We start from the raw sequence: 11,202 nt of genomic DNA, 5'->3' as shown, positions 1-11,202 counted from the left end.
ATAATAAATCATGGAGTTGAAGATGAAATATGGTGTTGATGTAAAGATAAAATGTGTGAAGTTTTTTTTATAAGAGATATAAGTTCCTGTTATAAATTGGTATTTTAGAAATGGAATTATGCACAAGAGAATATTAATCATTCGACATACTGTCTGTAATTGTTGGGAATGATGATGGTTTTATATTTTGTTTTTGTTTTAAAATAAAAAATATTTTCAAAAGAAAAAGACTAGGACAGCAGTTTAAAATTCTTAGACTCTAAGTAAAATTTGTATAGAATTGCAGCTTAAATTCTAACCATTTATTTTTTTACTCAGAAAGAAATTTCACCGTAGTCATTGTAATTCACAATTTATGTGCCTAGAATTTCAGCCTTGAATTGAGTTCCAGATGCAGATAGCGTTTCAAAGTCCTATCGAGATTATTACTAACTGCATAGCCCTTCCCCCGAAAAGTAAGAAAAAATAATTGCCGAATTCTCCAAGGCTTCTTCGCTGATTGGAGAATGGATCCAAACAGAGTTTTAAAGATTTTTTTTCTCCCCTTTAACCAGTCGACACCGTATTATAGCAGCGTCCTGAGAAACAAAACAGAAATGAGATTTATCCTGATTCGCACGGGAAGACATAAAGAGGTTGAGTTTAGTTAATGCCTTGAACGTCCATTTAAAAAGATTTTTCCACGTTTGGAACACAATACAGGTAGTCCTCCACTTACGACAGTTCATTTAGTGACCACTGGAAGTCACAACGGCGCTGAAAAAAGCTACTTAGGATCAGTTTTTTCACACTTACGACCGTTGTAAGCCTCCCCGTGCTTACGTGATCAAAACTCAGACAGCTTGGCAACTGACTTGGATTTATGATGAGTGTGTGTGTGTGTGACGTGATCCCCTTTTGCGACCTTCTGCCAAGATTCACTTAACAACGGCAAGTGATCTGCTTATCAGCTGTGGCCAGAAGGGTCATAAAATCGGGCACACTTAACGACTTCCTCATTTAGCAATGGAAATCCTAGTCCCGACTGTGGTCATAAATTGAGGACTGCCTGAACTACTAGCCTCCAAACGAAGGTCCAGTTATAGGAAATATAATTCATATATATAATTTATGTATATTTGTTGGTTTTTACAGTCGCTTGGTCGATTGTCGTTGTGAGCCGCCCTGAGTCCTCAGGATAGGGCGGCATACAAATTTTATAAAATAAATAAATAAATAAATTCACTATTTATTCCAGTCTCATGGAGAAACTTAGCCTCATCCAATCTCAGAGAAGAAATACTGATAAGCAGACAAGCGCAGCATCCAAAGATATTCTGATATAAATTCTGCAGAAATGGTGTTTTTTTTATATACTTCTTCATTAGGGAGAAGGATTTAATGCTTTATAAGAGAAGCAGAGGGCCGAACGCTTTTGAACATGGTGTTGTTGTTTTTTAACAAAAAAGGAAAAAAAGGAAAGAAAATACTTACTTTCAAATCCACTGATGAAAATACTTACTTTCAAATCCACTGATCCAACAATATTAAACTTCCGCCTTGCAAACTCTTCCAATTCCTTCTCTACAGTTTCCTGGATAGTCCCTTTGACGTCAATATAGTAGCAGTCACTACTGGCATAATGGCAAGAAATAGCCTGTATTAAAAGAGAGGGAGAGAGAGGGAGGGAGAGCGAGAAAGAGGGAGGGAGAAAGGGAGGGAGTAGGAAGGAGGAGAGAGGGAGAAGGAGGGAGAGAGAGGGGGAGAAGGAGGAGAGGGAGAGAGAAGGGAGTGGGAGAGGAGGAGGGGAGGGAGGGAGGGAGAGGAGGAGAGGGAGGGAGATAGAGGGAGTGGGAAGGAGGAGAGAGGGAGAAGGAGGGAGAGAGGGGGAGAAGGAGGAGAGGGAGAGAGAAGGGAGTGGGAGAGGAGGAGGGGAGGGAGGGAGAGGGAGGGAGGGAGGAAGGAAGCAAGAGAGGGAGAGAGAAAGGAGAGAGAGGGAGAGAGGGAGAAGGATGGAGAGAGAGAAGGAGAGAGAGAAAGGGAGGGAGGAAGAGAGAGGGAGGAGTGGGAGAGGGGGGGAGGGAAGGAAAGAGACAGAGAGAAGTTACACCATTTTTTATTTTCACGATTAAATGTGAATTGGCCACGTTCCAAGCCTTATTAACCAAAACCATTAAGAAAGAGGCCCAAATAAATGTTCAGGTAAGACACAGAAAGTCCTTGCTTTGAATCCCGCAGGTGAGGTCTCGGGGGATCTTCAGACTTGTGGGGTGTGGCCCAGAATTATGGGTGTCTGGATTACCTTCCGAAATCCTTCCGTCCTGTTTCTTCCGGAACCGTGAATGATCAAGGGGTGGAAGAAGACGGTGTCTCCTTTCTCCATGGGGAGGTGGACTCTGGGAAGACTCTCGTCGTAGTCATGGATTCCATGGTACAGCATGTTCACACCACCCTGGGGAAAAAAAACAAGGTAGAACTGACCTTCTAAGCTTCCCGAGAGACGCAAACAGGCCAAATGAAGGAGAATCTTTGTAACTCAGGGGCTCCTTGGTGCTCTCTGAGCTTGGTGGTTTTCTTGCAGACGTTTCATGACCCAACTAGGTAACATTATCAGTGCTAGAAGCTTGCACTGTTTTCTTGCAGTTTCATCACTAGCACTGATGATGTTACCTAATTTGGGTCATGAAACATCTGCGAGAAGACACCCAGGGAGCACCGAGGACCCCTCAGAGACCAAATTTTAGATATCCATCCATTGACCAGGATTCTCCTTCCAACAATGGCCGGATGGATTGTTTATCCCTGATACAAGGTAAGACACTCAACATCTTTGGCAAATCTTTTTTCCTGGTTGTGTAACCTGAGAGCCACCTCCACATTGTCAATCAGAAATGTTGGCAGTTCGGCAGTTCGAATCCTTAGTACGGGTCTCCATCCTGAACAGGGGGTTGCACTAGATGACCTCCAGGGTCCCTTCCAACATTGGCAGCTCTGAAATCCTACTGGAGGAAGGACCTCCAGACACCATGTCTTGACTCAGTCTTCCTGTTCTGTCCCCCGTCCCCACACAGGCAAACACACAACCAGGCACGCCTGCCAAGTTTTTATTAAGCAATCAGACTAGAATCCCTTGCAGATAAAGAGTTTTGGCAGTAAACTGCGAAATGCCTGCCAAGTCAGTTTTCACTCACAGTAAGCAAGAGAGAGTTTATCCTCAGTCCGGTTCAGTAGCAAAAAGTAATGCACGAAGCAAGAGTTCGCCAAGGTCCAATCCAAATATGCACAAGCCAGATTTCAGGTAACACGATGTGACTCTCAGGTTTTTAACTTTGACCGTCACGAAGCCTGAAGAGCAATCCCACCCACTTTTATTCCTTGTGGGGTGTGGCTCAGTGACTCAGCTCAACCTCGGGCCCTCCCACGCCTCTTTCGTTGCTGCGCACGCTTCTCCCTCCGACGCTGTCTGGGATCAAGCCAGGATTCATCATCCTCGCTCCCTATCTGATATGCTTTCCTCCTGGCATTTTTGGGCTCAATTGTGGTCATACATCGAGGACTGCCTGCGTTAGTCCTTGAGTTACAATGGTAATGAAGCCTGCCCATGATGGTCATAAGACGGGTCATTCACCTGACATTGTTTGCAGTGGTCATTAAGCAAACACCCCGGTCGTAAGTGCAAAGCCACTATTCCCTCTGAGTGCAGTTTTGCCCAAGACCTGGAATTTGCTTTCTGGCAAAACCGTCATAAAACATGATCATGTGACTGTAAATGTGGCCCTGTGGCCAAGCATCTGGAGTGCAGTCACATGACGGCAGGGGGTGGGGTGACCGTCAGAACTTTGAATCCGGGTTGCAAGTTCCTCTTTTTCAGGTCGGTCGCTAAGTGATTTCATTGGTCATAAATCGAGGACTACCCATACCCTAGCTTTTTGACACCAATCATGCCTCTCCCTCTCCGTCGTTTACCTCCCAATCCGGGTATTTGTGCTCCTTCAGGCCGCCCTTGTGAGTCCCTGGCAACACAACCAAGCATCCGTTTGCCCGGTCCACCTTTTGCATTGCGGTCCAGGCACAAACAACTCGGTCGGCAGGCCGGAAGGGGAAGTAATAAAGATCCTGATGCAAAGGATGGCGAGAGGTTTTCTTGCCTGGAAAGGAGGAGGAATTCCTTGGTCTCAGAAAGAGGGATTAACCCTAGCAAGAAAGGAGAATTATTTCTGGCGCAGGGTTGACAGGAGGGGGTCCGTGGTGTTCTATGAGCTTCTTCTCACCTGTTAATTCACCTGCGTCTCACCTGTATCGGGTAGTTTATTGTTCAGCATGGTGTGCATAGCCATGATGTCCGGCCCCGTGAAGCATTCGACGTATTTTATGATCTAAAGGAAACAAAACCAGCTCAGAAAAGAAAGAGATATTTAAAGCCGCCACAAATCCTTATGATGGAATGATTAAAAACCAAAAAGCGATACAGAAAATAGCCGGCGGTAACTGTCAGATCTGCCATCATGGGGCTTCTGCTCTGCTTCGCTTGGACGGCAGCCTGACATAAAGGGTGGGGCAGGGGGATACATACACGGTTAGGAAAAAATGACAGAGCAGCACGTAAGACCTAAAACCAGAAATATTTTTGTTCGGTACAATGCCAGAAATATAATAAAGGGATGATGTGTTTAATACGACACGTGCTTACTTGATTGATTGATTGACTGATTAGCCCTTGGCCCATATCAAAGTGCAGAGTTCCAGAAACAAATTATTACTAAAAAATTTGATAAAAGCAATTTAAAGTGGAATTGGAGAAACTACGATTTAAAAGGAAATTGGAATAAAGTACAGTGTAAAATGACATTGGAATAAAATAACAATAATTTAAGATACAGATAAAATATGATAAAATTATATTTCGGTGTCACCCCTGCAATCTACCCCAATCAGTCCCACGTATGCCGATCTCAACCGAAGCATTTTGCTTAAGTACCCGGCTGTGTTAAATGTCATTTTCAGATTCTGGCTGAGCATAAGGTAAGTTCTTTTGAGATGGGGAGAGATGTTTATGCAAAATTTTAGGATTTCGGAACAGTCCCGCTTTCACCTGAGGTAGGGTGCAGTATCGAAAGAGCTCCTCGCTATTCATGAAATCCTGCAATCTGAAAACGTTATTCTCGTTGGCTTCAGACTTGGCAATCGTGATGTCTTTCAAGATAGTTATTCCAAGCACCTTCACTTCCTTTCTGCATATCTTTACAAACTCCTCTCTGAAAACAGGGTTAAAAATGAAAAGAAAAGGGGAAAGCATTTTAAATTGGCATCCAGAACTCCTCTAAAGGCATCTACTTTTGCATTCGTTTCACCTAAGACTTTCCATTGGGAATCAAAAAGGAATTATTCCAGAGTACTGGAGGCTAAATCGTACGAGGAACCGTCGAGGGAGCTAGGTATGTCTGTTGTGGCTCGGCGTTGAAGACTCGGACGAGGGCTCTGCATTGGAGATAGAGAGGAGGCCAGGGCCATCTGGGAGTGATGCGCAGACTCTGAAGCCCCCAGAGTCGGACAGCAGAGAGGCAGAGGAACAGGAGGAGCCTGTTCCCAGTATGCACATGCGCAGAGCTGCCAGAAGGCAAGAACGATTAAAAAAAAAAGGGGGGGCGACTCAGGAGTAAGGCTTAGAGATGATTGGCCCCTCCCATAAGTCATAAAAGAGGAGCAAACGGACGTGAGCCTTTGCAGGAAGCAATTAGTTCATAGAGTCAATTCAAGCTCTGAGAAGTCCGTTTTGACTCTGTGCTCCGTTTGGCCTTGCAAAACTAATGGACAATTAGGTCTCTGGCAGCGTTTCAAGGGAGATAAATGTGGGTGCTTATCAACATTGCCCTGAAAGACTGTGTCCACTCGAGCAGACATCGGTCGGAATCTGCACAGGCTGTTTGTGAACCGTTATGGGCTGTGAATGACCATAATTCACAGCTGTCTCAATAAAAGAGGTTTTTTGGGGACTAAGATTGTGATTTTATGCTTTCTCGGGAAGCCTAGGTCAGAACAATGTCCAGCTATCAAAGAGGAGGACTAGAGGTGACATGACAGATGTCTTCCAGTATCTGAGGGGCTGTCACAAGGAAGAGGGGGTTGACTTATTCTCCAAAGCACATGAGGATAGGACTAGAAGCAGAATTGCAAGAGTTGGAAGGGACATCGGAGATCTTCTAGTCCTACCCCCTGCTCAGGCAGGAAACTTATATCATTTCAGACAAATTGCTGTCCAATCTCTTCTTGAACAACCTTCAGTTGATGGAGCACCCACAGCTTCTAGAGACAAGTTGTTCCACTGACTAATTGATCTCATTGCCAGGAAATCCCTCCTTGGTTCTAGATTGGATCTCTCCATGATTAGTTTCCATCCCGTTGTTTCTTGTTCTGCCTTCTGGTGTCTTGGAGAATAGGTTGTCCACCTTCTTCTTTGTGGGTGGAAAGAGGGATGCAACCTTGAAGTAAGGAGAAACTTCCTGACAACAATGAATCAATGGAATAGTTTTCAAAAACCATATTGGAAAACCTTTTGAGCAGTACGGTATAAGATCTTCTGCCTTGGGCTAGAAGCAGAGGTGCAATGCTACCGGTTCTGGCCGGTTCGATCCGAACCGGTAGTAACAAATGTGAGTGGTTTGCCGAACCGGTAGTAAAAAGTAAAAGTAAAAAAGGAGTTCCGATGATGGCACAGCACAGGCAGGCAGTAGGTAGTTTAAAAATGCTTTTAAAAAGTAAAGAAAAGGTTCAATCACCTGTGACAATCAGCTATGCGATCCTTGGAACTTTTTTCTGTTTACTCTTTAAAGCATTTTTTACTACCTATTGGGGGAAGTCCCTTTTTTGCTCCCAGGAGGCTTCCCTGAGGTCTGCTAGGCCAAAAACAGGTGGTGTTGGTGGGTGCTGCGAAAGAAAGAAAGAAAGAAAGAAAGAAAGAAAGAAAGAAAGAAAGAAAGAAAGAAAGAAAGAAAGAAAGAAAGAAAGAAAGAAAGAAAGAAAGAAAGAAAAAGGGAGGGAGGGAGGGAGGGAAAAAGAAGAGGAAGGAAGGACCACAAACCTGGCACCAGACGCAGCTTCAGAGGATACCTTGAAAGAGCACAGCAATCAATCCAGGGCTGGAAGGGACCTGGAAGTCATCTAGTCCAACCCCCTGCTCCAGCAGGACATTGTTAAAGTGAGTTTCTGTCTTTTGAGCCTCCCAGTCACATGATCCCCCAGTCATATAGCCACGCCCACCCAGTCACATGACCCCCACCAAGCCAGCCAACCAAGCCACGTCCACAGAACCGGTAGGAAACGTTTTTAGATTTCCCCACTGGCTAGAAGCCCTCCGAGGTTCCTTCCCAGTCCTATGATTGTATGTCCTAAGAGATCCATTTTTTGAAAATTCACAGGATCTAAGCCAAGGGTTCTCCAAGTGTAGATTGCAAGCTGCCACCTACACTTATGTCCTTGCTTGCTTATTTATTGTCCACGCCGCTGGACGTTCCCATGCCACAATTATAATAATAAAAAAAGCACAGTAAACAACAATTAAAACTTCCCTGTCGTAATTACAAAAATTATGCACAATTTTGCACAACTCCAGACGATCCAGTTACAACCACCTTCTGGAGTTACAGAAACTCTGACTGCAGTGACATAGTTCATTAAGAGCAATTCCTAGTTTGCTCAAATGACATGGTTTCCAATTGACTTCTTAGAGCGGGAGTCGCCAAACCTGGCAAATTTAAAACTTGTGTACTTCAACTTCCATAATTCTTGGAGTTGTGGGCTTCAATTTCCAGAATTCTTGGATTTGTGGACTTCAACCACCAGAATTCTTGGATTTGTGGGCTTACATTCCCAGAATTCCCTAGACAGCATGGCCAGCAGAGGAATTCTGGGAGTTGAAGTCCAGGTGTGCCAAGTTTGGAGAGCCCTGTCTTAGAGCAATTCAAATTTACTGTTTTTAAATTTTGTATTTTCTTGTGTTTTATCTGTTGGCTGTTCACCGCCCCGAGTCCTTCGGGAGAAGGGTGGTATATAAATATAAACAAATAAAAAAAATTAAAAAGGTGTTGGGTTGAATGATTTCAGCCACACGGATCAAGGATACCTGTCTTTGTTTTACCTGAAGCGCTCAATATCTTCATCAGCCACCAGATTTTTGATGACGAGATATCCATTGTCCTCATAGAAACGTCTCTGCTCTGGAGTTAGGACGTCATTATCCAAGGTGTAACTGTGGAGACATGAAATATTGATTTTTTTTTGTATTGAAGTGGAATGAAAACCTGCAGCCTCGGGATACTTTACAGCAGTGGTCTCCAACCTTGGCAACTTTAAGACTTGTGGACTTCAACTCCCAGAAGTTGGCTGAGGAGTTCTGGGAGTTGAAGGTTACTAGACTTAAAAGGATATTGCAAAATCTCCATTCCCTCCCCACTCCGGGGGAAGGATATTGCAAAATCTCCATTCCCACCCCACTCCGGGGTAAGGATATTTTGCCCACTCCGGGGGAAAGATATTGCAAAATCTCCATTCCCACCCCACTCCAGGGGAAGGATATTGCAAAATCTCCATTCCCTCCCTACTCCGGGGGAAGGATATTGCAAAATCCCCATTCCCACCCCACTCCAGGGGAAGGATATTGCAAAATCTCCATTCCCTCCCCACTCCAGGGGAAGGATATTGCAAAATCTCCATTCCCACCCCACTCCGTGGGAAGGATATTGCAAAATCTCCACTCCCTCCCTACTCCAGGGGAAGGATATTGCAAAATCTCAATTCCCACCCCACTCCGTGGGAAGGATATTGCAATATCTCCATTCCCTCCCTACTCCGGGGGAAGGATATTGCAAAATCTCCATTCCCTCCCTACTCCGAGGGAAGGATATTGCAAAATCTCCACTCCCTCCCTACTCCGGGGGAAGGATATTGCAAAATCCCCATTCCCACCCCACTCTAGGGGAAGGATATTGCAAAATCTCCATTCCCTCCCTACTCCGGGGGAAGGATATTGCAAAATCTCCATTCCCTCCCTACTCCGGGGTAAGGATATTGCAAAATCTCCATTCCCTCCCTACTCCGGGGGAAGGATATTGCAATATCTCCATTCCCTCCCTACTCCGGGGGAAGGATATTGCAAAATCTCCATTCCCTCCCTACTCCGGGGTAAGGATATTGCAAAATCTCCATTCCCTCCCTACTCCGGAGGAAGGATATTGCAAAATCTCCATTCCCTCCCTACTCCGGGGGAAGGATATTGCAAAATCTCCATTCCCTCCCCATTCTGGGGCCAGCCAGAGGTGGTATTTGCCTCTGAACTACTCAAAATTTCTGCTACCGGTTCTCCAGAACCTGTCAGAACCTGCTGGATTTCACCCCTGATATACTCTTTTGTATACAGTAGAACCTCTGGTCACGACCATAATTTGTTCCATAACTTTGGTCCCAACCCGATTTGGTCGTCACCCGAACCTAACCAAAATTAATGCAAAATTAATGCAGCGGCCACACATTTACAAACAAACAAACAACAGGAAATTTGGCGCTTACAAAACACCCTGATATGGTCGTGGTCAGAAGCGTCCGTGACCAGAGGTTCTATTGTGCTTGGTATTGTGTTGCACATCCCTTCTAGATGTCTGTAGCAGGGGGTGTTTCTACTTATCTTTACTACTGGTTTGCATTGTGCTTGCGTGCGCGCGCTCTCTTCTGTGCATGCACTTACGATGACGTCCGGGTCAGTGGGCGGAGCCTCCCGCCGGTTTTTCTACCGGTTCTTGCAAACTGGTGTGAACTGGGGGCCACCCACCACTGGTATGTAGAGGTTCTCCGTCCTCTAGGTCATGGTTCTCCCAAAGGTGCTTTTTCAGAAGGCAACTGGACTTTCTTGGGTTTTTTTCTTTTGAAGACGTTTCGCTTCTCATCTAAGAAGCTTCTTCAGCTCTGACAAGATTCCATTCCTCACTATCCTGTCAAGAGCTGAAGAAGCTTCTTGGATGAGAAGTGAAACGTCTTCAAAAAGAAAAACCACGAAAGTCCAGTTGCCTCCTGAAAAAAGCACCTTTGGGATGTCTTCTACCTGTTACTGGGGCATGGAGTGGCAGGTTATTCTCTGAAAATGAGACATATTCATCAAAATAAAAAGAACCCAAATTGGCTGAACTCTAAACTACTTTTTCTTTTTTCTTTTGGATTTGATTTATATGCCGCCCTTCTCCGGAGACTCACGGCGGCTTACAATGCGTTAAGCAATAGCTTTCATACTTTTGTATATTTATACAAAGTCAGCTTATTGCCCCCACAAACTGGGCCCTCAATTTACCTACCTTAGAAAGGATGGAAGGCTGAGTCAACCTTGAGCCTGGAGAGATTTGAACTTGCAGTAATTGCAGACAGCTGGTGTTAAACACAGTGATTTAGTCTGCTGCGCCAACAGGGCTCTTGACTTACCAAAGGCAAGACCAGTTTAAGAGAAGTAATTCACTTTACAAACCAAAATCAAAAACTAGGGAACCCGATATAAACATACTGCTAAATACACGTTATTGCTTAACGCCTGCCCTGAGTCTCCGGAGAAAGGGCGGCATATAAATCAAATAAAAAAAAAAAAAGGAGCAAAATGAAGCAAACTTTTAAATCAGAGGAAAATCAGAGTAAAGTTCCACTTACCGGAACTGCGTTGGGCATGTCACAGGACCAACCTGGGCTGAAGTTGGAAAAGGTGTCTTGACATCAAATTAAGAAAATTTTAAAAAAGGGCTTTGATGGCAGAAGTTCCCGTGGGAAACACACTCGGAACGCATTTATAATCACAGGAGTTCTCATAAAACAGAAAGAAATTAAATATAATATAGCGTCTTCCCATTTAAATTACCCCCCCTCACCAAGTTCTCTTACAGCTGGCACCAAAGTCCCGGGATAGGCGACCCAGAGGCCCAGGTGGGCAGGAGAAGGATACGAATCCGGCGGGGGGAAGCTTCCCGAGCCTCTCCATGGCGCAAGGGTCCTTGGCGAATCAGCCGGGCGCTCCAGCTCTCAGAGACCGCTGGTCGGGCTCGGATATAGCCGGCAAGGGGCGGAGAAGGCAAGCAGGGCAGCCCAGGTGCCCTGGGGGCGGCGTCGGAAGCCGGGCGACCGGCCAAGGGGCGCCCCCGCTGCGCCCTTCCCCAGCGCGCTCGCCCGGCTGGAAAGGAGCGAAGCGAAGGGACTTGC

At 45.3% G+C, this 11,202-nt stretch overlaps 1 protein-coding gene across 1 annotated transcript; it reads right to left on the bottom strand.

Annotated features, from left to right (window-relative positions):
• Positions 1-319: 319 nt before the first annotated feature.
• LOC139319550 (phytanoyl-CoA dioxygenase, peroxisomal-like) lies at positions 320-10,984 on the bottom strand. The gene is made up of 9 exons (XM_070947446.1): positions 10,949-10,984; positions 10,660-10,715; positions 8,114-8,224; positions 5,072-5,234; positions 4,274-4,355; positions 3,946-4,127; positions 2,282-2,431; positions 1,502-1,636; positions 320-578 (listed from the first exon to the last, which is right to left on the bottom strand). Exons 1-9 carry the CDS (start codon positions 10,982-10,984, stop codon positions 525-527), a joined length of 969 nt encoding a protein of 322 aa, XP_070803547.1. The 3' UTR covers positions 320-524.
• Positions 10,985-11,202: the final 218 nt, after the last annotated feature.

Source organism: Pituophis catenifer, unplaced genomic scaffold (genome assembly GCF_029215685.1).
Source record: "Pituophis catenifer annectens isolate HBS135680 unplaced genomic scaffold, rPitCat1.0.hap2 SCAF_7, whole genome shotgun sequence".
Classification (NCBI taxonomy): Eukaryota; Metazoa; Chordata; class Lepidosauria; order Squamata; family Colubridae; genus Pituophis; species Pituophis catenifer.
This window is presented reverse-complemented; position numbering and strand designations above follow the sequence as displayed.